The sequence below is a fragment of the Quercus suber genome, unplaced genomic scaffold, assembly GCF_002906115.3.
Source record: "Quercus suber isolate HL8 unplaced genomic scaffold, Cork oak 2.0 scaffold_238, whole genome shotgun sequence".
In the NCBI taxonomy this organism is placed as follows: domain Eukaryota; kingdom Viridiplantae; phylum Streptophyta; class Magnoliopsida; order Fagales; family Fagaceae; genus Quercus; species Quercus suber.
The window spans coordinates 491165-517760 of record NW_027069695.1 but is presented as its reverse complement, the minus strand read 5'-3'; the positions used below and the strand labels follow the sequence as shown (position 1 = coordinate 517760).

At 36.0% G+C, this 26596-nt stretch overlaps 1 protein-coding gene across 2 annotated transcripts; it reads left to right on the top strand.

Moving 5' to 3' along the window:
• Positions 1 to 1726: 1726 nt before the first annotated feature.
• On the top strand, positions 1727 to 21980 carry LOC112024792 (uncharacterized protein C3F10.06c). 2 transcript variants are annotated; one of them, XM_065780518.1, is made up of 7 exons: positions 1727 to 2157; positions 3858 to 4012; positions 7765 to 8458; positions 18994 to 19094; positions 19197 to 19305; positions 19753 to 19812; positions 21533 to 21980. In XM_065780518.1, the coding sequence occupies exons 1-7, from the start codon at positions 1863 to 1865 to the stop codon at positions 21697 to 21699; spliced, it is 1581 nt and encodes a 526-aa protein (XP_065636590.1). In that variant the 5' UTR covers positions 1727 to 1862; the 3' UTR covers positions 21700 to 21980. The 2 variants fall into 2 exon arrangements, with proteins under 2 accessions (XP_065636590.1, XP_065636589.1); XM_065780517.1 differs by lacking the exons at positions 1727 to 2157; positions 3858 to 4012 and adding an exon at positions 7092 to 7362 and having other exon boundaries at positions 7762 to 8458.
• Positions 21981 to 26596: the final 4616 nt, after the last annotated feature.

Sequence of the window (26596 nt, the reverse complement as noted above, 5' to 3'; positions counted from 1 at the left end):
ACGCTCTGTTTGTTTTTAGCATTAACTTTTTCTGAAAAATTGATCATTTTCCAAAAAGCATTTTCTGGAAAACTATCACATTTTCCGGTGTTTGGTAATGACCTTAAAAATGAGATTGAGACCATTTTCTAGTGTTTGGTATGCTCAAAATTTTTTTAACATTTTTTATATAATTTAAAATATGTATAACATGTGTATTGTGTAAACTCAACTAATGTAATCAATATAAATAGTTAAAAAAAAAAAAAAAACTAAGTATGAATTTTATGCTTTTAGGCTAAATAATATCAAATTGCCACAGGCTAAATAGTTCAACTTGCGAAATAGTCTAGTAAAAGTTGTTTGATAAATACCAAAATGCCAAATTGTCCAAACACTTAATTTATATATGCTTTTAAGTTTTAAGAAGCTGAACACTGGATTTAATGTTTTCAAATTTTCTATCAAGAAGCATTCTATAGACAAGGACTCAAGGTTTAGAATTTAGAATTTTTTTTTCTTGATCTTCTCAACAAATAGTTTTTTTTTTTTTTTGATGAGAAATACATAAACATTTCATTCATCTGGAAAAGAGATACAACATAGAAAGTAGACAACAATTGGGAGAAAAACAACAAACAACTACACACCCCTCTCCTCAACGAACCCGAAAGCCTAGCAATTAACCTGTGATTGCATATTAAAATTTTGGGGTTTCTTTTCTTGGGCTCTAGCAACCCCATTTAAATGCCCACTCTTTGGGCATAAAAGGGTTATTGATGGGCTCATTAAAAGGAGAGGGAATACTTGTGGGTTCTGGGCTAGGTGATATTTGGGCCTCAAAGAATGGACTCATAAGAGACTGCAAGGGCCCATAAGAGACTGCAATGGCCGCCCTTTTCTGACACCAACCCATAATTCCAATCCACGATGGTCTGTTTTCCAGCAAGCTATCACAACAGTTGCCGGGAAACTTGTGAAGCCTGAAATATTAGCTTCAACTACTATTACATGATTCATAAGAAAGTTGGGTTTCTCTCTAATGAAAAATATTCTTGCCTTACTTGATGAGGTTTGACAAGTTTGCCAATCTATGGGAAGAGAAGAAAGAAGAGACCAGAGAGAGAAAAAATATTATTTCCGAGACCAAAAGAATAAGAGTTGTAAGCCACGCAAGACTGAGATTGTTTTCCAAATATTTTTTCTGGAAAACAACCTATAGAAAATATGCCTTATTTTTGTTAGGGTTTTTCGTTGACTAAAAGATAGTTTTTTGTTAACTAATTCTTTTTACGCTACCAAACACTGGAAATATGAAAAACTATCTTTACAGAAAGTTTTTCAGTAAAACAAACAGAGCGTTAACAACTATAGACATAATAGAATCCATTTGACATAAAAAGAAAAATTTTGGCACCTAGACTTAGAGTCTGTTTGGGATCTGTTTATTTTGTTAAAACTGAAAACTTTTTCTTAAAAATACTGTAGATAAAGGTAAGAGTTAGTTAAAATAGTATAGTGAGACCCATGAATAGTATAAAAAGTATAGTGAGACTTATGAATAGTAACAAAAATAAACTGAATAGTAAAATAAGTTGACAAAAATAATTTTTGCCAAACGAACACTTAATATCCGTTTGGATTCTGCGTCTGCGTCTGTGTCTAGTGTTTCACCTTTTTTTTTTTTTTTTTTTTAAGAAAAGCGTTAACTGAGTTCCAGTGGGTCAAAAATAATAGGCTAAATTGCAATTAACATTTTGTGATAATTTTGATTTTGTCCTTTAAAATTTCAAATCATATGGTATCTAGGAGCCAACCCAAAAAAGAAAACGACAGGTCGTATTGCATCAGCGCTCTGCAGAGACAGAGAGACAGGGAGAGCGATGGAGGAAGACGAGGGTTCGGCGAGGAAGCTGAGCATATACAGAGCAGCGAGGAGCATAAAGCGTAGAGAGAACACGGTGTACAACGCCTTGCGATCCATATACGAGGACTCCATCTTCGTGGGAGAGATCTCCCAGCTATGGCCGGACCTCCCTCTCCTCGCCAACCTTCGCTGTGGCCTCTGGTATTCCCCTACATTTCACTCCACCTGTTACTTCAAATCCACCGACGGCCACAACAACAACTGGTCTTTCAGCACCTCTCGCCTCAACCTCCACGTCGCTCTCCTCGCCGGTATATTCCCTACTTCTTTGCTTTCTCACACTTAGGGCAGCAATTTTTTGTTTGGATGCTCAGAAAGTTAGGGAAAGAAGATTATTAGACCACGCAATGATGAAATTTTGAAGTTCGAATTTATCTTGTGTCATTAGATTTTAAGAAGTTGTATTTCTGCCCTTGCACCCTTTTTTTATTTATTTATCGTTATTATTATTTATTAGCATGCTGTATTTTAGAGAAGAAGATAGAACCTGGCTTATATTTTAGAGGTGGAAAAACAGATAGTTTAGGTTCTATTCTTTGTCCAAAAATATTATCAAGGTTCTCTTTTTGTTCTTTTTGTCAGACGCACTGGCAAAAAACTTAATGAGATAATCTGAATGAGCGTGAATTAGCCCTGGTTGTAGATTTTGGGGATTGGAGGAGTTGACTGATATTCTATGTGGTACCGTTGGGAGTTTGCCAATCAACTATTTGGGTATACCTTTGGCTTTGGGGTTGTCTTTCACGGCACAGAGTGTGGAATTCCATTCTAGAGAAGATGAAATGACAATTGGTTGGGCTGGATAAAGATATATCTGTTAAAAGGGGGACGATCAATGATTTTCTCATGATAGGTTGTGTGGGAAATGGGGATCTACCTATGAAGGAGTTGTATGACTTGTATCCGACATTGTACCCTTTGCTAAATGACTAGGACGCTTTCATGTCCTCGTACTTGGAATGTAGTATTGAAGGGAGGGAGAAACATTAAAATGTCTGGTTCATCAGTCAGTTTAATGACTGAGAATTTGACTTGATTGCTTCCATGCGTGGCTTACTGTATTCAAATATGCCAAGGAGTGCGAGTCCTGGAAGAATGAGATGGAGTTTGACAGGTACTATGGTGTGCTGTGAACCCCAAGGGAGATCTCTTTTCCATGGAGAGGAATTTAATGTGCCAGAAGTGGTTACTTTTTTTTGTTTTTGTGTTGGTGTGTGTGCATCTGGACAGTTTTGTGAGGGAAGATTTTGACTAATGATAATCTTAAAAAGAGAGGAATCACATTGGTAGATTGGTGGATCACTTGTTACTTCATTGTGATTTTGCTAATGTGTGGTTGCAGCTATTTTTGGACACTGTGTAGAGTGTTTGATTTACTAGTTGGTTGGCTGAATTGGTTCTATAAACTTTTGTTTGCTTTGTGGAATTTAGTTCCTTTGTGTTTGATGTGGCTTTTGTGGAGGGAGTGGAATTCCTGTACCCTTGAAGATGTAGAGGTTTTGGAAGTGCGGTTGAGGATTTCATTTCTTAGATTACTCTATGAATGGTCAACTGTCCTAGGTTTCACTGATAGTGTTACTAACACAGAGTTCGCTAGTTCGCTCACTTTTACTTGTAATTATTTGGATATAATTCTTTAGGCTATCTTATGGTTTGTATTCCGATGTAGCTTTTTTGGAATAAAATCATTTACTTCTCAGAAAAAAAAAAAAAAAAAGAAAAAAAAAAGAAAAAAAAAAAGAAAAAAAAGAAAAAAACTTAATGAGAATGGATGAAAAGGTGAAATATAGAAACGTTTTTTAATTTTCAAAGATGGACATACAATTTTTAAAATTTTAAGAATAAAAATAGAACTTGGGCTATATTCCAGGGATGAAAAAGAATATTAAACTTTTTTTTTTTAATAAATTTATTTAATCTCGGCAGTAATCGTGTGGTTTTTGATGGGTAGGACAGAAGGGAGGGTGTATTATAGTTGATTCCACAAGGAGAGGGAAGCGGTTTCCGGATAGCATGTCAAAGACGATACCCATTTGGACTTGTGTTTTAAATCGGTGCATTCACAATCATTTGAACAATATGCGTGATACTGCACAGATGGATAAGGTGAGTTATGGTAAAAGTTCATTGTACTTTAATTAAGTAAAACTTCAATATGTGTGTACAATTTTGGGCTCTTAAGGTTTGTGTTTATTTCTGACTGAGTACTGTTTTATTGTTTTGACTTTTGAGCATGATGACTATGCGGTATGTCTCATTAGTGATTTGTGATTGGATTATGTTTAATAGTTTATGACTCTCTCTCTCTCTCTCTATATATATATATATGTATATATATATATTTCATGTTGTTGATATGTAAATAGTAATGACTGAAGTAAAACTTAAGCAATGCTTGTTGATTTGTATATTTGCATGTATCATTTCCTTGAGCATAAGTTGTCNTTCTTCTTTCTTTTATTTCTTCTTCTTCTTTCTTTCTTCTTATTTCTTCATTCTTCACTCAGTGCTCCACTCCACCGTAAGTCTTCTCTCTTTCTTTTTTTTTTTTTTTTTTTTTTTTTCCTTCCTTCCTTACATCTGGGTGACACTTCTTCTTTTTTTCCTTTTTCTTTCTTTGTTCTTCACATTTGGTAACTCTTTTTTTTTTTTTTTCTTCCTTCATCTTATCTGGGTAACTTTTTTTTTTTTTTTTGTTCTTTGTTTCTTTGGAGCTGCTGCTTCTTTTTTTCTTTTTTTCTTCATCTCAAGCACACTAATTTGTCAATAGATCTACTGAAATTTTGAATGAAGTGGATATTCTAGCAATATTTGATTTTGAATTTTTTGCATCTGTGCTTGAATTTGTACTACTGTGTTACTGATATTGTGATTATGTTTAGATGAGTTTGTGTTCTTATATTTTAGAGCACGTTGTGTATGATTTTGAATTTTTTAGGTGTGTTAGTATTGTGAGTATGTTGTGTTTGATTTTAAATTTTCTGGGTTGTGTTTGATTTTGAATTTTCTGGGTGTTTTTGTATTGTGAGAATGTTGTATTTGATTTGAATTTTTTAGGTTTGTATTTGAATTTGAAATTTTGGATATTTACGTTTAATTTTGAATTTTTTTTATTTGAATTTCAAATTTTGAATTTTCTGGAAAAAAAAAAGAGACCCAAAAATATATATATTTTTTTGTTTTCTGAAAAAAAAAAAAAAAAAAACAAAACCCAATTTTTTTTTTTTTGTTTTCTGTAAGAAAAAAAAAAACCCAATTTTTTTTTTTGTTTTTAAAAAAACCTATAGCCGCGTTTTAAAACGCGGCTATAGGTCCGAACCCTAAGCCGCAGTTAAAACGCAACTCCAAGCTGGCCTATAGCCGCGTTTTTAAGAAATGCGGCTATAGGCCAGAATCCTATAGTCGTGGTTAAAAACGCGGCTATAGGTCTGGCTATAGCTGCGTTTCTTAAAAACGTGGCTATAAGCCTGTTGCTGTGGTGTTTAGGCTATGTTTGCAAATGCAGCTATGGAAACACGACTCTAATCCTATAGCCGCGTTTTTGGGGTCTATAGCCGCGTTTTTGAAACGCGGCTAGAAACCCATTTTTTTGTAGTGCATGTTCCTGCTATCAGTTAGACCTATGATATTATGAGAAGTAAGTTCTTTAGCCTTCACTAAAGCCTCCACCAGTGCTTGCCAAAAATGATGTTCTAGCCCCACAACTGTAGCACTGGCATCCTTCAAAGATAGTTGTCCCTGAAGTATCCTTAAAGATCATAAAATTCTCCTCAAAATTGACTGTTATTGAACAAAAGTTATGCCTGAATTGAGCAAGTTATTGTGACAATTATCTCTTGGAATCTTTCATGAAAAATGTGTATTTTTGCCTTGATTTGATTTGGATACATGCTAGAGATTACTTGATTTTTCATATAACACGTGTCATTTCTTGAAAATTCATTTAGTCTTCCATTTTATTGTGCGTGTCCAAATTAATTAGGTCCCTTTTCATGTTGTGCTAATCTTCAATTAATTGTTACATAAATATACATTATGGTTCTTGTCATATGGAGGGCCAAGATCATGCCATATGGTAGCTTATGATGTGGTTAAGTGCCCAAAGTTATAGTATGTTCAAGAGATATTTTCATGCAAACTTGCTTCTCCAACTTTTTGCTCTCTCTGCTAGCACACTCTCCCCACACATTCCTGGGCATGCTGTTATTGAGTACTCTAGGAGTATACCCCCTCCCTCTCACATACTCCCTCCCTCTAACGCTTAATGTTAATTCAAACTTTATATCCCTAACATTAGTGCATCACGCAATTCTCTATAACTCATGTTTTATTCACATTAATTTGTAACTATTATCAATCTAAAATTTGGATAAAAGGTGCGTTTGGATACTGCTTATTTTGCTGAAAATTGAAAACAATAAAAAAATAATTTTCGGTTATTGTTCACACTAAAAAACACTATTCATATGCTTTGATACATTGTTCACATGAACAGTACACTAGGCGTTGGTCCCAAAAAAAAAAAAAGTCAAAAATGCAGAAACGCAGGGCTGAAGACGCAATCCAAACGCTTACAAAGTTCACTATTTTTTATAGAGTTATAACTATGAAATTTTTGAAACTCTTCCGCATTTGTTAGTTATTTATTTTGGGGAAAAAAATCGTTTTGAGGATAGTCTATATAATGTGTTGGAGCATTTTAATATTAAATAATTAAAATAAATAAATATTACAACATAAATGTAAAGATATGAGAGTGAATATGGAAGATGAAGAGTTAGTGAAAATGTTTAATCTCACATTGAAGAGAAGAGAGACTATTTTATTCTTTTTAATTATGGTGATTAATTGGCTAATATGAATTATCTCAGATATTGGGCTAGATACATGCGCAAGGGAGAGGTGAAAGATGGAGGTGGAAACAAGTCAGAGACGGTCTGCACTGATTACAAAATTTAGCCAACCAAGGGCTTGAATCTCCTTAAAGAGAGTGAGTGTCGCGTCTCAGTCTAAATAGTGTTGTGTAATTTTTTCATTGAATTAAAAATATTTAGAAGTACTATTCAAAAAAAAAAAAAGAAAAAAAAAAAGAAAAAAAAGAAAAAAACTTAATGAGAATGGATGAAAAGGTGAAATATAGAAACGTTTTTTAATTTTCAAAGATGGACATACAATTTTTAAAATTTTAAGAATAAAAATAGAACTTGGGCTATATTCCAGGGATGAAAAAGAATATTAAACTTTTTTTTTTTAATAAATTTATTTAATCTCGGCAGTAATCGTGTGGTTTTTGATGGGTAGGACAGAAGGGAGGGTGTATTATAGTTGATTCCACAAGGAGAGGGAAGCGGTTTCCGGATAGCATGTCAAAGACGATACCCATTTGGACTTGTGTTTTAAATCGGTGCATTCACAATCATTTGAACAATATGCGTGATACTGCACAGATGGATAAGGTGAGTTATGGTAAAAGTTCATTGTACTTTAATTAAGTAAAACTTCAATATGTGTGTACAATTTTGGGCTCTTAAGGTTTGTGTTTATTTCTGACTGAGTACTGTTTTATTGTTTTGACTTTTGAGCATGATGACTATGCGGTATGTCTCATTAGTGATTTGTGATTGGATTATGTTTAATAGTTTATGACTCTCTCTCTCTCTCTCTATATATATATATATGTATATATATATTTCATGTTGTTGATATGTAAATAGTAATGACTGAAGTAAAACTTAAGCAATGCTTGTTGATTTGTATATTTGCATGTATCATTTCCTTGAGCATAAGTTGTCAGTGATGATCTTAAATGATAAATATTTCTATGTTGCTCTATGTGCTGGCTTGATTTTGAACAGGAGTCAAATACTTCTGATCAACATCATGAAAGAACAAGATGTGTCTCTGTTGATTGGGATTGCTCCTTGCATCTTCCCCTTTGGGTTTCTGAAACAGAGAAGGCGTCTATTGAGAGTCACATAGAAGAATGGACTAAACAACTGGATGCAAGCGGTGCTGATATTGCATCTCTAATGACGTGCTTGAAAAAGCCCTTACGCCCACTATGGATTTCGCAAAAAACTGTCATCTGGTTAAATGAAGTGCCTGACCATGATTCCTGGGATTTCACACCCATCGTACTTGTTTCTGCCTCTTCCTCAAGTGGTGTAATTCAACACAAGTCAACATCAGAGTATAGCTGGAATTATATACCCGGAGCTGGGGATGATGAAGAAAGCTGGGCAAGGGGTTTATCACCTAATCTTTTTTGGACTCACGTCTATGATCTTATAAACTTGGGGCCTGATTTGTGTAATCAGAAAGTAGCAGATATGGTTGAAAAGGATAGAGTATATCGTGCCCAAAGGGGACAAACTGCTCCTCAGGTCACAGTCAAGGCCCTAAAATTGTTAGAGAGCTCATATCATTTTTCACAAGAAGTGCCCCTACTGTTGGGTGTTTCAAACCTTGAAATTAATACAAAGTCTTCTGATGAAGATTGTGCAATCTCTTGGCTGGGTTCAACAAATCTTGCAGTTGGCACATCCCAAGTTGGTATGCTTTATTAACACTCTTTATTATTTTTATTTTGCTCTTTGTAATCCACTAATGCTGGTTTCTTAGATTTCCAAAATTTTGTTTCATTGGTATATTTTTCGCACTTGGAACTTGGAAGGAGGGGAGTTGCAGTTGATTGATGACTAGTGTGAAATTTAGTCAATTTTATTATGGATTGGATTCGTTACAATTAAGTAGAACTAAAATAGACTTCATGGAATGTAAGTTTAGTAAAAGTGGAAATAAAGATGAAGGGGCTATAAGACCTGATGGTCAAGAGATACCAAAGAGTGAGAGTTTTTGATATCTTGGATCAATAATTTATAAAGATGAAGATATTGAAGAGGATGTGAATCATAGGATAACAGTAAAGAGGATGAAGTGGAGAAGCACATTAGGAGTATTGTGTGATCATAGAATACCCATTAAGTTAAAAGGGAAAATTTTATAAGATTGTTATAAGAGTAGCTATGGTCTATGCTATTGAATATTGGCTCTTAAGAAGTATCATATTCATAAAAAAAAGAGTGTTAAGATGAATAAGTGGAAATATAAGAAAAGATAGGATATGATACGATGAAATTCCCTTAATGATAGGGTTGTTTGCATTGATGAAAAGATGAGGGAGAATCACTTGAGATGCTTTGGTCAAGTTGAGGGAACAAAAAAAGTTAGAGGAAGACCAAAAATAATATTAATAGAAGTAATAAAAAAAGACATGTCAATTGAGAAAGTAACAAAAAATATGACTATGGATAATGTTTTGAAAATTGTGAAATATTCTGTTTACGCAAGGTTAAAGAATAGAGAATAGAGATGAGAAAATACGACATAAGGAATTTACGTGGTTTGGCTATGCCCAAAGGAGGTGATTGAATAAAGTTTCACTATAATTTTGGAGGTTGTTTTTCACTATAATTTTGGAGATTACAACAATTGCTTGAAGACACTCTCACACAAACCCAAATCCCTAATACACTATTGGTTCTCTCACAAATAAATAGAGAACACCCTATTGTATTTAGAAAAGAGTTGCAAGATACTATAGCTTCCTATCTCTTGTGCACACACAGAAGAAGCTATTTCACTTTGCTATCTCATGTAGGAGCTCTCTTTTCTTACATCTTTTCTCTCAAACTCACCATCTATTTATAACTTGAGGTTTATAACTAGAGGTTAAGCCGAAATGCCAATAGTTTCAACACATGAAACTTACTTGGTCAAAGAAAATGGCAAGCATTTATTGCCAATGGAGTCATCCATTTCGGTTACAAAGAGAAATCCAATTTTGGATTGTATGTCAGGGGTGGTTGTTCCTTGCCTTTGGACAATACATGCAAGACAACAACATTTAACGTTTTCTTGTAATGTCAAGTCACTGACATTAAAATTCAAGCCATTCCAACAGATAAAATAGATTAGTGGAAGAGGAGACATGCAGCTGATCATGACTAGTCTGTTGAAGATCCATAGCCGACCCTATAAATTTTGGGACTAAGGTTTGATTGTTGTATCTGTTACAAATAGAAGTAGAGGCATCTCCTATTAGATTAACTAGCCTCAAACTCACGCGATGCGTGAGAATATATAAATATTATATTATGAGATGTAATATATAAAAAATGACAATTATATTATATTATGGGATGTGATATATAAAAAGTAACAATTATATTATATTATGGGATGTAATATATAAAAAGTAACAATACTTCAAGTATTGTCTATTTTTTTCAACAAATTTCTACAAGTATTTTTTTATCTCTTTATCTTTACAAATATATCATTCTACTATTTTTTTTTGTGTTTGATTAGTATTTTTTTTAAGGTGAACCATATTCTTCTAACTTTTGTTGTAGTTTGTTATATTTGCCTAATATACAACTAAACTTTATAAATTTCAAATTTATTATTCAAAATTCTCATCTTGTAAGGAATAAGGAGATTAACATAATAATCAAAACTCATCACAAAATTACAATGTTATTTTTAACCAAAATTAAAATGAAACCAAAGGAATAAAAGATAGACTTTAAAATAATTTATTACTCAAACAATTGGCAAGCATATTCAAATTTATAGCTATGTAGATTGTGTTTTGATATAAACTAAAATTCCTATTTCCAAAAAAAATAATTAAGTATTAACCCAAATCAAAATTCAACCAAAGCTATAAAAGGGAGAGAGTAGACTTTGTAATGGGAAATTAAAAAAACACAATACCAAAACACATTTATAAAATAAAAATTAAAAAAAGAAAAAATAGAAAATACATCAACCTTAATTAGAGTTATATGAAAGAACAAAAATTCACCAAAAGAAAGTAAAGAGAGAGAGTACTCACAATTTTTGTGTATGGATTGAATGGGAGAAATGATATCTAATTTATACGAAATAAAATGGGGAGAAGAAGAGTCAAAATATAAGAAGGAGAAAATGATGAAGTGCAACGGTAAAGTAGAGAGTAGTGAGAGACAAAGAGGCAAAGAGGGAGGAGAAAGTTTGAGGAAGTGTAACCGTAGGAAAGGACTAATAAAGAGTAGAAGAGTTTTTATTTTTTATTTTTTTTGAGCAGGGAGAAGAGAAGTTTAAAAAGAGGAAAGAAGTAGAAAATAAGTGGATGATATGGTTGTTGATGTGGCATAACAGAAGTATAACAACAATAAATGCAACACTTAAGTTTTTCGATATATATGTGTGTGTGTATATAGATTTGTTAAGAATCTATAATTGACCCCAAATTTTTGGAAGTTTTGTTGTTGTGTTGCTAGTATGGTTTCACATATTTTTGAAATTTATGTTTGATTACATACGTGAAGAGAGCTTCTTTTTTAATATTTTGAACTATAAATAAGTACAAAACATAAAGAAAGTTCTCATTTATTGAAATAATGTGGGGGAAATCCTCCTGTAACGGCCCTCCTTTTTTAAAACTCCCTGCATGTATGGATCCCGTGATGCATCTTCTTGTCATTGCTTTTTTGATCAATAGTTGGTATACGTTCTCCTCCCTACCCCCCGCCCTGCCCCACCCCCACCTCCACCCTTGCCCCCAACTGTCGCCATCTTTTCTTCCCTCCTTACCTTCTTCACACATTCCTCCTCCTCCTCCTCTTCCTTTTCCTTTTCACCACAGTTTTGTTTTTTTCATATCCTCTCTTTTATCCCCCTCCTCCAACTTTGCCTACTCTGTCCCCACCACCACTGGGGCCTAACCTTGCTTTCCCTAAACTGCCTACACTTGTACCTGCCCCATTAACCACACCAAAAATTCCCACCATAGAAACCTCACAAAATATCCTTCCTTCAACTCTTTTTTCTGGTCATGGGGGCAGAAAGAGGTCTTTTTTGTATTAATGCAAAACTTTTTTCTCTCTTTTGATGGGGTTTGGTCTGATTTGTATGCTATTCATGAGACATGAGCTGCTGGGATGTTAAGAGCTCTATTTGGGCTGGACGTAGGGGCATGGAGTGGATTCTTACCTGTTTTGCTGATATAAGTGATTGGGTGCCATGACAAGATGTCCTTTGTAAGAGATTCAGGGACAATGGGAAGTTGATAGAGTTTTGTGGTAGATCAAATAAAGCCGGTCTTTTTGTGATTCTAACGGTATATTTTGGAGGGGCTCGGAAAGGTTGTGTTATGATACCAGCAAGTTTTAATCGTGCTGGTCGGTCTTTGTTTCAAAAAGAGTTAGGAAATTTTTTATCTGGTGCAAAACCTGCAACTTTGGCCAGAGTAGCTTCCAATAATATTGGTGGTGATGGTCAGTCAGTCGGTGGTGGTCGGAATAGAATAATTTACCTGTTTATGGTAACCAGTGGCAGTCAAGAAAATTTGAAAAAATGGGAACCATTTGGGGAATAACGAGATTCATGGAGATCCAATAGTAAATGTTTCAGTTATAAATGGCAGACCCATGCGGGTATTTAATTTTAAGTTGACTTTTGCTAATTTGGCTTTGAGAGTTTGCAAGCCTGAGGGTGGGTAACATGTGGTGTTTTGCGTGGATAATAAGGAGTTTTGTTGCTCCAATGATTTAAGTGGTGGGTTGGAGGCTTTAAAACCAATAGACCCGTGGCTAGGGCTGTCTAGCAGGTATGTGACCTGACCGGATCTGCCTGACCCGAAGCCCAATGGGTGGGTCCAAATAGCATGGTCGGTTGGATTCAGGTCATATGCTATTAAAAACTGAAAGTTCGGTTCGGGCGTTGGGTTAAGCAATTTGAAACCTGTAGAAACCGACCCGACTGCTAATACACTTAAAAAAGATTTGGGTCAATTTTCACACCCAAAGTCAAGACCTAATCTCTCTCTTAGTCTCTTACTTATCAAAAAAAAAAAAAAAAAAAAAAAGTCTCTCTTTGTCTTTCAAAGTTAAGATCTTTTTTTTATTTTTTTTTTTATTTTTTATTTTTAAATTTATTTATATTTTAAATTTATTTATTTATATTTATTTATTATTTTTTTTATTTTTACACACTCTCTCTCTATCTCTTTCAAATCCCTACCTTAGCCTCTATCTTAATGCCACCACCAGCCCTACTGCCACTAGCCTGCCGTACTGGGTTGAGTCTTGCCTTAAACCCCACTCTCTTGAAGTAAAGAACAATAGAAAACTAGAAAGAGAGAGAAAAGGAAAGACCTGGAAGACGGCGCAGGTATGGGTGACGAGGGAGAAGGAAGACTGTACACCACTGGAGCGAGGAGTCAGAGGAGAGAGCGATTTGAACAAGCTTTCTTTAGAGGTCAAAGGTGGATCCAGCTAAAGCCTCCTCTGATCTGCATGGCTTTGATGTTGTTTATCTTGTGTAATCTGATTGCAGATGCAGTGATGGTGGGTGGAGGGAGTGGTGGTGGTGCCAGTTGAGTCTTATTTATCCTCTTTCTCTCTCTTTCTTTTAGTCTCATATCTGGGTCTCCTCTTTCTCTCTCTTTCTTTCAGTCTTGGATCTAGGTTTGTAGTGTTTTTGGTGTTTGATTTGAATCTTAGATTTGGGTTTGGTGTTTTCGGTGCTATTTGATCTGAATCTCAGATTTGGGTTTGTGATATTTTTGGTGTTATTAGATTTTTGTAGTTTTGGATTATGGTTGTAACATGTGAGAGGTGTTCTTTGAGTTTGAGGTTGATTTCTTTTGTGTTTTTCGTCAGACCTGAAATTACTCGACAGCTTCGACCCGCCTAACTGATGACCCGAGATATCGGGTCTAACCTAAATATTCGGTCAGTTGTGGGTCCATTTTTCATACACCTGATCTAATCGGGTCAGTTGTGGGTCAATCTCAAGCCCGATCCGACCCGACTTGTGGACAGCCCTACCCATGGCCTCATTTAACCCAAAAGGCAAGGGTCATTTTGTCAAGCCCAACCCAAGTGAGAGCTTGAGAGGAAGTGGGTTGAGATTGAGTGGGGATTCCGAGGCGCCAGTGATTGAAGTAGTGCCTGAACGATGTGATAGTTCTGCCCTTATTGCAGATCATCTTCCTAATGCCCCAATGGACTCATCTTTTGTCAAGGTGGAGGTAGGTTATCCTGACGATGTGGCAAGAGCGATGGAGGCTCGCAAGTTCATCAGTAAGGTGGTGGGTAGTCTAGGTATGGAGGCTGATAATCTAGATTCGATGACTAGTGGCTTGGTTTTAGGGGCAATGGTTATGCTGATTAGGTCTATGGCCGTCGATTCTTCTCACCATCGAAATCAGTGGGTTGACCAGAATCATTTTTCTCCTCTCTCAGATTTGGATAATGAGATGGGTTTTTGTTCTAGGGAGAGATGATTTCACAGAAGTATCAAGTGAGAGTGGAGATCAATGGTGCAATCCTCAAGTTGAGTTAGTGCTGACAAGCTCCTTGGATGGGGTTAAGTTGATACAAGGTGGTTCTGAGCCTCTTCTTCTACCATGGAAGCACTGTGGAGTTAATCCTAGTGGTGTTTTTCATGGGGAGAAAGAGAGTGGTATATTGGAGTGTTCACCTTTATCTAGGTGGGATCCTAATGAGCAAAGGGAGTTGGTGTGACCTAGGAAGTTGAATAGGGTGAGATTATGGGGTCAGAAATGAAAAATTCAAAATGGGTGGTGAGCTTGATGAAAAGTTTCTGTAAAATTGTGGGTTTTCCTCTTGTACAACATGAAGATTAATGTATGGCGTTGTTTTGTCTTTTGGAACAAGATTGTATTGATGTGGTAAACACTAGGTCTTCTAGGAGACTAGTAAACTCAAGGCAGAAAGGGCTCAGGGAACTTAAAGGTTTGATTTCTACAGTTAATTATGATAGGGCATCTTCTAAAGGGAGGAATTGAGGTTCTTCAGATGGTCTAGGGGTGATTACTAGTTTTAAATGAGTTTACGACTTTTATCCTGGAATGTTAGGGGATTTAACAATCCTAAAAAACAAGAGGCATGTAAGAATCTTCTTAAGAAGTGGAAGTGTGATATTGTTTGCTTTCAGGAAACCAAACTGAATTCTTTAAACTCTTCTGTTGTTCGAAGTCGAAGTCTTTGGGGTAGCCCATTCCTAGATTGGCTTGTGTTGGAAGTAGTTAACACTGCAGGGGGGTTTTATTGGTTTGGGACAAGAGGGCTTATGAAAAAATTGATGTTTCTATAGGTCAGTTTTCTGTTAATGTTTTACTGAAGGGGTTGTGGATGATTTTGTATGCGCATGTACTAGAGTGTATGGACCTAATGATGATAGTCAACGAGGCGCTCTGTGGGAGGAGCTTGCAAGGGTGCACTCTAGGTGGAATGTGGCATGGTGTTTGATTGGGGATTTTAATATTATTTGATATATGGTGAGAGATTTGGTTGCAAGGCTCTCAGTATGGCTATGTTTGCATTCTTGGATTTCATTGAGGCTAATTACCTTGTTGATTTATCCCTTGAAGGGGCTTTGTGCACCTGGTTTAGAGATTCTAGGATAGATTGTATGTCAAGAATTGCCAGAACTTTGGCATTGGTGGATTGGGTAGATCATTTTGGGAATGAGTCTCAAAGGGTACTTCCCTGAGTAGTTTCTAATCATTGCCCACTATTGGTGGTAGCTGGTGGCATTAGTAAAGGTCAAAGTGCCTTTAAGTTTGAGAATATGTGGTTGAAAGATAAGGGTTTTGTGGAGAGAGTTCGGCAATGGTGGAATGGATATTGTTTTTTGGGTTCTCCTAGCTTTATTCTGGCTCGGAAATTAAAAGCTCTTAAAGATGATTTGAAAAAGTGGAATAAGGAGGAATTTGGGGATTTGGCGTTTTGGAAGAAAAGCCTTTTGTTTGAATTGTTGGGTTTGGATGCTAGAGAGGACTTGTTGGGTCTTTTGCATGAGGAACAAACTTGTTGTACTCAGATTAAAGGTGATATTGCCTATTTAGCTTCTTTGGAGGAGATCTCTTGGAGACAAAATTCTTGGGTTTTGTTTGTGAAGGAGGGTGACAATAATACTCGTTTCTTTCACTGGCTAGCAAATTTCCATAGGAGAACTAATTATATTAGAGGTATAAAGGTGGATGTTGTCCTTTATGAGGATGAGGAAGACGTACATTCTAAGGTGGTTCAATGTTATCAACGTTTGAATATGGAGTCAGATACATGGCATCCTTCCATAGATGGTTTGGAGTTTGCTAGTATTGAGGAGGATGAAAGGCTTTCTCTTTAGAGGGATTTTTCTAAGGAAGAGATGGTACAATTCCTCCAAGAGATGGAGGGTGATAAAGCCCCCTGTCTTGACAGTTTCACTATGGCTTTTTTTCATAAATGTTGGAGTGTAGTGGAAAAAAATTATGGCCTTCTTTGATCATTTCCACAGGAGCTTAGAGTTTGAACGGTTTCTGAATGCTTCTTTTCTATCTTTAATACCCAAGAAAAATAATGCACTAAATATTAAAGATTTTCGGCCTATCAGTTCAATGGACAGGGTGTATAAGTTGTTATCTAAGGTGTTGGCCAACAGATTGAGGATGGTGTTGGACAAACTCATTTTTGAGTCGCAAAATTCTTTCATTGGTGGTAGACAGATTTTTTGGATTCAGTGCTTATTGCTAATGAATGTCTTGATAGTAGACTGAAGTATCGTACTCCGGGAGTGGTTTGTATGTTAGACATTGAAAAAGCCTATGATCAAGTGAATTAGGACACTTTGTACTATCTGTTAGACAAGATGGGTTTTGGGGTTCGATGGAGGGGATGGTTAAAGGCTTGTGTCACTACTGTCCGTTTCTCAATTTTGCTTAATGGATCTCCTATTGGTTTCTTTGGTAGCTCACAAGATATAAGACAAGGTGATCCGTTGTCTTATTTTCTCTTCCTTTTGATCATGGAGGTTTTTAGTCAAATTCTGAAGAAAAATGAGGAAGGTGGTCTTCTTTGGGGCTTTCATGTGGGACCTGTTAATGCTACTGGTATTCGCATTTCCCATCTACTTTTTGCTGATGATATTATTCTTTTTTGTGATGCTTCTAGGGAGCAGTTGCTTTCAATTAAGGTTGACTTTGAATTGCTTTCAAGCTTTTACTAGTTTGAAGGTCAATGTGCGGAAAAGTGAGATTGCCCTTACTGGGGAGGTGAGTAACATTCAAATTTTGGCCAACATTCTTCAATGCAGGGTGGGTAGTTTGTCTATGACTTTCTTGGGTATGCCAATGGGTACTTCGTATATGACAGCCTTTATTTGGAACCCTATTCTGGAGAGGATGGAGAAGAAGCTTTCAGGCTGGAAGTGTCTTTATGAGGGTGGGAGACTCACTTTGTTGAAAAGTACCCTTTTAAGTCTTCCGACTTATTATCCTTCCCTATTTACTGTTTCTAAAGCTGTGGCTATTAGACTAGAACAAATTCAGCGGAATTTTTTTTTGTGGGGTTCCTCAGAGGAGTATTTCAAATATCCCTTGGTGGCTTGGAAAAAGGTCTGCATACCGCGTGAGCTGGGTGGTTTAGGAATTTGGAGATTGGTGCCTTTTAATTGAGCTTTATTAGGGAAATGGCTTTGGAGGTACGGCCATGAAACTACTCATCTGTGGTGGAAGGTTATCGCCATGAAATATGGGGAGGGGAAAGGGGGGTGGAGCACTAGAGTTTGTAGAAGGGCTCATGGGTGTGGCTTATGGCGAAGCATTAGTGAAGGGTGGGAGAGCTTTTCTAAGCACGTGTTTTTTGTGGTGGGTGATGGTTCTCATATTCTTTTCTGGCATGATAAGTGGATTGGGGATAATTCTCTTAAAACTCTTTATTCTTAATTATTTGATGGGTTCAGCCAATAAGGAAACTTGTATTTATGATGTTTTAAGTCCTCCAGTAGGTGGAAATGATAGAGTGTGGAACCTAAAATTTTATGGGGAATTCAATGATTGGGAGTTAGCGGCTTCTTTTTCCTTTCTTCACTTAATCCAATCTCGGATTCCTAGGAGTAGTGGTTGTGACAGTCTTTGTTGGAGCCTCAATGGAAATGGGAAGTTTGACATTCGGTCTTTTTATCATGAGATTCAAAATGCTACTCCTTTCTCCCTTGGAAGGGCATTTGGAAAGTAAAGGTTCCTAAAAGGGTGACATTTTTTATGTGGACAACAGCTCATGGTCAGATTCTTACTTTGGATAATCTTATGCTTCGTGGTTGACCTTTGGCGAATTTTTGTTTTGTGTTGTTGTAATGAGGAATTTGTGGATCACTTGCTGATTTTATGTCCGTTTGCTCATTCTATGTATTTGCTTCAGTTGTTTGGGATTGTTTAGGTCATGCTAGGTTCTGTTGCAGACTTAGTATTTTGTTGGCATCATTGGCTTGGGAAACATAATTCTGATATTGAGAATTTGGTTCTAGGTTGTTTGTTGTGGATTATTTGGACTAAATGTAATTAGCGTTTTTTTGAGGATACTGAGAAATCTCTGGCTCAGTTGTTAGATTTGTGCCAATGGACTCTCTTTGATTGGTCTTGGTGTTGGGGTCTCACGGATTGTTCTACTCTTATGGATTTTCTTTTGCCTCTTAGAATAGTTTAATGTTTTTTTGTTACTCTTTGTTTCTGTTTTTTCTTTGTTCTCTATCGTGAACTCTATGTATCTTTTGTTCTATTCCTTTTTTAATACTATTTCCTTAATACCCCCCTTCCCCCAGCGGGGCAGGGTATAATGGAATATCTGTATGGACAAAAAAGAAAACAAGGTTTGAGAAGAACATATCTTTAGTTCCATCTAATAAAATGATTGAGTTAATATCCCACCTTTGCGTGTGTGTGTGTGTATATGCTTTATCAAATTATTCTAGAAATCATAGTGTAAGTTGGTATTTGTCTTCCATATTTTATTACTTCGCTGACAATAAATGTCATTTGAGGGGTATCCCACTGTTCTCTCAGATTTCTATGCTTAATGAGTTTTATGGTCTCTGAATGCCTGTGTTATGTTTATTGGGCATCCGTATATCCTCTAATGCACTTATCTGTTTCTCTTTCTTATCTTACTTCCACCATCAACATTATTTGAGCAGTAATTCATAATCTGTTATGTTCACTTGGTTCTCCCTTTATTTTTTATTCTTTGGTGCAGCTGCAAATGTGTGTAATGTTGATTGCATATTAAATTGTGACCAAGAGTCCATCTCTCTCTTTCTTCCAGATGCTGAAGCATATTTGCATCTTCCTACATTGGTGAGTATGGAAGAGCTAAGACAATAGGTCTTTTTGTTATTATTATTATTATTATTTTTAATATTTGAAACTAGTCTGCTTACTTTAGCTTTTTCTGGCCAGATGTCAAAATTGGACCGTTATTCCGTATTAAGCAATCTCCCTTTTGCGTTGAACTTTGCAAAGTTGAATCTTAGCAAAGGGAAGACACTTCTTGTTTGTTGCCATAACGGTAAAACTCTTTTAAGTTTTCCTTGCCTAGTAAATATTACATATTTACATGGGGTTAGATCTGCCAAGTGAAGGATGGATGTCCATGGACATGAAATCATTTAAATTAAGCCCACTTGTATTTTCTCATATCGTTTCAAATGATTTTAATCCCATTATATTCAGCATTAGATTTATAAACTAAAGAATATTATTTACTTGTTTCTTCGGTTATTAGTATTGTTTTGTTGCGCTTTTCTTGTTGTGTTATATTGTTGATGTTATTATTTTGGTCCAGACCCCATTTTCTGCAGTACTCATCTTGTTTTAACTCACCCCTTTCTGACATAGTAGCTATTTTCATGATCAAACCCTAATAAAATGGGATGGAACTATTTTGTTTACATTGGCTTCCCAAAAGTGGTGAAAAAATTGTCCGCTAATATTTTGATGTATCCTCATTTTCCAGGGGAAGATATAAGTGTGTGCGTTTGTCTTGCTATCTTGACATCATTATTCAATGATGGAGGTGTGTTACCTTATCTTGCATCAAGTTTAATAGATTTTTACATTTACAGCCAATTCCTTTTTGAGAGAAAATCTAATTATTTCACAGAACTGTTACTATCTTTTTCCATTTTTCCTGTATAAGTAGCTCTTTCATTAATAAAATTGGACTAAAACATTTGTTAGCTATGAACTAAAACCCAATGGGCATTGAACTCAGTTTTTTATTTAATAAAAAGTATTTTATTGGTAAGTTTACACATGCACACTGTGAGTTTGAACTCACGACTTTACCCTCCACCTCTTACGGAGGAGGAGGAGGGGGAGGTGCCGTTTGAGCTAGAGCGCATTGGCAGCATTGAACACAATTGTAAATACACACACACACACACACACACACATATATATATATATGGTGAAGCTCATTGGCTGCATTGAAGACTTGTAAATACATATTATATGGTAACTTTGGTAGATAATGTGAATTCTTCTTTTTCTCTGAAAGAGCTGTCTGGAATTGCCCAGCCAAAGTTCATGGTTGAAGGGAAATTTTGGTTGGTACAATCTGGACTTGCAGAACATTTGAAGCAAATCGCATTGATGTAGGACAAATTGGGAAATTTGTTGATTAATAAAGTTATTGAATTTTTGAGCATAGAGGCTCGTTGGGCTTTTTGGTTCTTTTCTTCCTCATTTTCTCTTCTTTCTTTCTTCTCTTCTTCTTCTTTTCTTTCTCTAAGTTATTGTTCACGGCTACTGTTCATACTGCCCCTGTACACCATAAAACTTATCTAATTCTTCTTCTTTACAGCCCCAAAACAAGCCCTTTCTTTTACTTATAAAAATCCTAAATCTCCACATACTTTCTCCCACCAAATAGCCATCAAATAACTCATCAAACCACCTTTTAATTCCAAACACAATGCCATAACCCTTTCTTCACTCTAAATCCTATTTTCACAAATCCTCCTAAATCTAAACCCACCACAACCACATGTAGACAGATTCCCTAAATTGTCCCATGCCATGCATCATAAAGAATAGCTTGTGAGAGGAGGTTGGTTTCAGAAGCATTGCATGAGTGGCAAATAGCTAAGTGTTGGATGCACGGTGCTTTTGTGGTTTTCCACGCCCATTTCCTCTTTAGGTTAAAAGGGTGTAGACATACAGTAATAAGCAATGGCTGAGCTATAAGCTAATTGAATAAAAAAAATTTCCATGTTATAGGCATACCAAGTGAGTGTCACCGTTTGAAACAAGTAGTTGGGCTTAGGATGGCAAGAATGGTATGGAGGATGGTGTTAGGGAGAGCGGAAGAGATGCAACTAAAAAATCTCAAAATCCCTTAGTTCAAAGCAGAGTCAAAGACCAATAATCCTTGTCCCTTGTAAGCAGACATTTTTGTTCCAGTTTATACGAAGCAAGTTAGCAAATCCAATCCATCAAACATTTCTTGTTAGACTCATCATATGTCTTTTCTATTTCTTTAATAGCCTTAAATAAGTCATATTGCATGTGTTGATTCATTTGGTATATATATATATATATATCCCTCAGTGAACTCTCCGTAATCTAGCTTATTGTCTTTAGCATGATTCTCTGTTTTATTGTTGAGACATCTTTTAAATCATCTAAATTTTCTTAATTCTCTTTGACTAACATCTGATAATAAATGATATGTGGAGTAAATGCTACCTCAATATACTCTTCAGTATTTTCTGAACTTCATACTTTCATGTTAGGAACCTTTGACAATGGGAGATCCTTTAATGAAACTCATATTACTAAATGGGAGATGCGAAGACGACTTGTATATATCTGTAAATTTGCATCTAATGCCAGGCCATCCAGAGGAAATTTGAAGCAAGTTTTTAGTTTTCTAACTGGTGGAAGAGTCGGTTCAGTTTGATGACAACCCCATCCATATGACCACATACGGACATGCAGGAATGTTTTCAATTCATCTCCAAAGCTTACAGATGTAGTTGCTTTGGTAAGTCTTCAAAAAGGCTGACTTGTTTTGAATATCTAAACTCTGGATTGTTTCCTTGTAATTTAGGCCAATGCCCCAAAAAGTACCATGGGGAGAAAAAGATAGAAACATTTCAATTCAGCCTTATCAGAATATTGGATGGCTGAATTCATATTAAATTATTTTTTTACGAAACATTTCGCTGTTAGATTACTTTACGATGGCTTGTGTTGTAGTTGGAGCACATTTCTTGGAATTTCTGTAGTATATAGGTTTTCAAGAAATCAAAGCGACAAATTTTTGCTACTTTTTTAACAACTATCGAGGTGGCATTTTATGATTACTGCACAAAAAAAAAGTGATGTATAGTGGTGAAACAACGGAACATCACTCAACTTGATTTTTTGTCCAATAGGAAGTTGGTTGCTGGGTTGTTTCGTTGCTGCTTGGAATCTAGTTAAGTTCAGTGCTTATCTCCATCCAATTATTGTTACTCCGCATTATTCAAAGGCTAAAATCTCCTGGTTTAACTCAAGGGGTCGCACTATTACCTGTTGGAAAGCAGGCTTTGTTATGTCATTTTTCTTGCTAAATCTTACCGCAGTTTGGGCGTAAAATTTGAGCTGTGCCTTCATGACTAGGCTATTTGAATACTCTTTATAATTGGCTTTAGTCGTTTAAAGCTCTATTTATTGATTTAATTGTACCTCCATACCTACTTTCCATGTATTTGGGCTTTGCCCTTTTATGTCTTTTAATGCGCGGAGAAGGAACAAAAAGATAAAAAAGCAAAGAGAGAAATTAGGCTTTGAATCTAAAGACTAATAAAGGATAAAATATGAAATTGCATACAACTGGGGGAAGTACTATCTTTCTCTTAATTATTGGAATTGCTTAACCAAAAAAAAGAAAAGGAATTGGACCCCTAAAGAAAGAGGAATGTGTCAATAATCATAGCCTGCAGCTGGTCCCATTGTAGGGTTTTAGACGGGGGCAAGAGCAGGATTTCATTAACATTTTGCTTGGCCATGATTATTGATGAGATGGATGACATAATGTAAAGAAGAATGTACACAAAATAATGGCGCTGCTTCTTAGCCCATTTAATTCTGCTTTATAAAGCCATTGATAAGCAACTAAGCGTCTTTTCCACATAAAGCAATATTATCTATGCTGCTCAAGACGAGGAAGAATACATCACCCAAAAGAAGAATAAAAAAGAAAAAGAAAAAGAAAGTGCAAAATCACTTCTTTAATCGTAATCGTGTAATATGATGTTAATCTTGCAATTTTTTCCTTTAAAATGCAATTCTTGACATTTCTTTTTTAATCTTGCATATAATGTAATAGAGTAGAGAACGGATTTAATTGTGTTTGCATTTTCATGGAGGTATCACCATGGAATATTCAAGCCTTAGCCTATCATTTAAATATGTACGCGTGAGCACAAATTCAAAGTTAACAAATTATTTAATTAAACTTTTGGTAATTTAATAGTATTTTTTTAGTACCCTTTTTTTAAAGTTAAAGTTTACTGTTTAACCATCTCATAACTTAAAATTGTTCTTGGTTGACATGCGTGTACTTTATATATATATGTATGTATGCGAAGCCCATAACATCAAGACTAATAAATTATTTAACTAAAAGTTTAGTAATAAAATAATCTATTCTACAAATTCAAAATTAAAGTTTACTGTTCTAACTTTTATAGCTTGGAATTGCTCTTGTTTGACACACACCAGCAATAAATAAATAAATGAATAAACAAATGAAAAGATAAATAAGATTTAACCAACCTACTCCATTAACTTTGTACTTGTACACGTAGTGAACAATCAAACAAGGAAAACTAGCGGCCTGAGTTTAAAGAGAATAGGGCCACCTCATGTCCAAATCCCACTTTCTGAACTTGAAGGTAAAGTTAATAAATTGCACTTCTTAATTTAATATAAACATGTTTAAAAGTTTCTATATTCTTATACCTTTGGTTTTATTTTATTTTTGATAATGAATGACGCTGAGGGTATGAATATGATCTGGTCCACCCCCGACCCTAAAAATTACACATATGCCAGATATGTCATGAACTCAATATTTAGCCTTCATTATTATTATAGAATCTTCATTAAAATTTTAATGGACGAAGAAATACCATTCCAACTAAATATATTTGATATTTTTTTTTTTTTTTTGAGAAGGTGCTCCCTAGTCAAGTGAGTAAACGATTTAGAATCTGAAAATAAAGTATAGATAATGCATGGTCTGGGGATAAAAGCCCACATTTATATATTGGACCTTGAGCCCTATTTGAAGATATGGGTACGTCCGAGAAGGAGTAAATGATTGGGAAAAGCTCCGGACTGGAGAACCATGCAAGAAAATAGTAGAGGAATATAGTTCGAGGAGTGTGTCCTCCTTGGATATGAGGAATATCGGTCAAGTAAATACCTGGGTGGTTTAGGTGACCTTCCTGGCAGTTTCCAGTGATAAGGATGAACTTTAGGCACTTATAAAGATGATAAGAATAGAGAAATATTTAAATAAAAAGTTGCTACCACCGCATTAAATGCACTGCAGCAACTTTTTTGGCCGCATTTATGTGGAGAAGACCCCTGACTAGTGTAGTTTCAGCTGCCACCACTCATGGAGAACCAAGGAAGGTACCTGATGGGACATATACTCAAGTGAATGCCTAGATCAAGAACAGGTGGACGATCAAGATAGTCTGAAAGAAAACTATATAAATGCAAGAGACCTCTCATGAGAAGGGGATTGAAAAATAAAGGAAGAGAAAAGGAAGAAAGATTTACTGTAGCTCTAAGAATTGTATTATCTTATAAGATAAAAGTTTATCTCCTCAGACATCAATTTATTCAAGTTTACAGTTTGTTTTTGCACTTGTTCATCTTTTAAAATCTTGATTAACTGTTGTCTAGTTCACAAACTGCCCAGTTCTTTCATCCACTCTCTACAAATTTATTGTATTAGGCTTATTAGGTTCATCTCATATCTTTTGGGATTGAGCTACAAATCTTGGCCCTACAATTGGTGCCGTCTGTGGGAAGAGCTTGAGCAAGAGTAAAAGCAACGGTTGATGATGGCTGAACCAAGTCAACAACCAGCAGAATTCAGGGCATCCCAACACATTGATCTTTTCCTTAACCTGAAGTAGAGAGTTAATCGTCAAGGTAGTGTACACACCACACATACTGACTGAAACCAACCACGAGGTGGAAGTCATATGTCTCATGTAGAGAATAACAAGAACATGCAACTAGAGATTGACTAGTTAAAAAGGGAGTTACGTCATGTAAAGCGAAAGTGAACTTCTTCAAACTCTGATGATAACTCTAATGACGAGCAAGATGCTACTTATAGACGGAAGTCTCAAACACCAGTTAGTGAATCCTTTTCTTATGAAGAAGAACATTATCGTAAACAGCAACCTCGAAACCTATCAAGTGAAGGCGTAGGGAATGACGCTATGAGCAAAGCCTTGAACCAAATCTCCAGATCGCCTTTCATATGTAGGATTGAAGAAGCGAGACTCCCTCGTTGTTTTCATCAGCCAATGTTCACTATCTATAATGGTAGAACAGACCCTGTGGAACACGTGAGCCATTTCAACCAAAGGATGGTTGTCCATTCCAAGGATGAAACTTTGATGTGTAAAGTTTTCCCTTCCAGTCTGGGACCAGTTGCGATGAGATGGTTTGATAGCTTGAAAGTAGATTCCATTAGTTCCTTCAAAGAATTCACTTAAGCATTTGGTTCCTGTTTTGTCACCTGCCGAAGAGTTGCTCGGCCCTTAGCTTCCTTGCTATCCTTGAACATGCAAGAATGTGAGACCTTGAAAACGTACTCAGATAGGTACTGAGAGATGTTTAATGAGATGGAAGGTGATTTTGATGAAGTGGCCCTTAATACATTTAAGCTCGGCTTCCTCACTGACCACGGTTTAAGGAAATCTTTGACGGGAAAACTTGTCACCAGTGTGGGTCAACTGATAGACATGATTGATAAGTATAAAAAAGTTGAAGAAGATCAACAGCAAGGAAAAGGAAAGGATAAGGTTATTCTTCAGGAAAAGAGGGATTTCAGGTTGGATCGTTACAGTAACAATAAACAACGGAGAGATTTTGTCGGACAGTCAGGATCGACGAATCCTCAAGTAGTCAACGCAGTATTCCAATAGTTAGTGCATCAAGTTTTGGAGAAGATTAAAAATGAACCATTCTTTAAATGACTGAACAAGATGGTGGGAAATCTTGAAAGACGTAATTATAATCTCTACTGCTAGTATCATCAGGATCATGGGCATACCACAGAAGATTGTAGGAGTCTCTAGGATCATTTGGAACAGCTTGTTCCTGAGGGCAAATTAAAACAACTCTTGCATCATTCCAGTGGTCAGGGAAGCCAAGCAAGCTCAGAATCTTGAAGAGATGTTTCTTCAAGACCCCCCTTGGGAACAATCAATGTCATCTTTGCTGCACCTGGAAGAACAGGATCCTACCCCTCCAGGATAATGTCGGTAGCCCGTTTACCCACAGGAGACGTTAATCAAGATCCGAAGAGAGCTAAAACCAATATTCCACCAGTTTTAGGATTCTCAGAAGAAGATAAGATTGGAACCATCCAACCCCATGACGACGCTTTGGTAATCACCCTCAGAATCAGGGGGTATGATGTGAAGAGGGTAATGGTGGACCAAGGCAGTGTAGCTAAAATAATGTACCCTGATCTTTATAAGGGGATGAATTTAAAACCTGATGACTTAATGCCATACAATTCTCCCCTGGTGAGTTTCGAAGGAAGATTTGTTATCCTA

Bases quoted from the DNA above. Each gene is read 5' to 3' on its own strand.
- LOC112024792 (XM_065780518.1), top strand. From the start codon at position 1,863: ATGGAGGAAGACGAGGGTTCGGCGAGGAAGCTGAGCATATACAGAGCA. The intron at 19,306-19,752 runs GTAAAACTCTTT...CTCATTTTCCAG, and splicing joins TCTTGTTTGTTGCCATAACG to GGGAAGATATAAGTGTGTGC. The intron at 19,813-21,532 runs GTGTGTTACCTT...CTTTCATGTTAG, and splicing joins ATCATTATTCAATGATGGAG to GAACCTTTGACAATGGGAGA.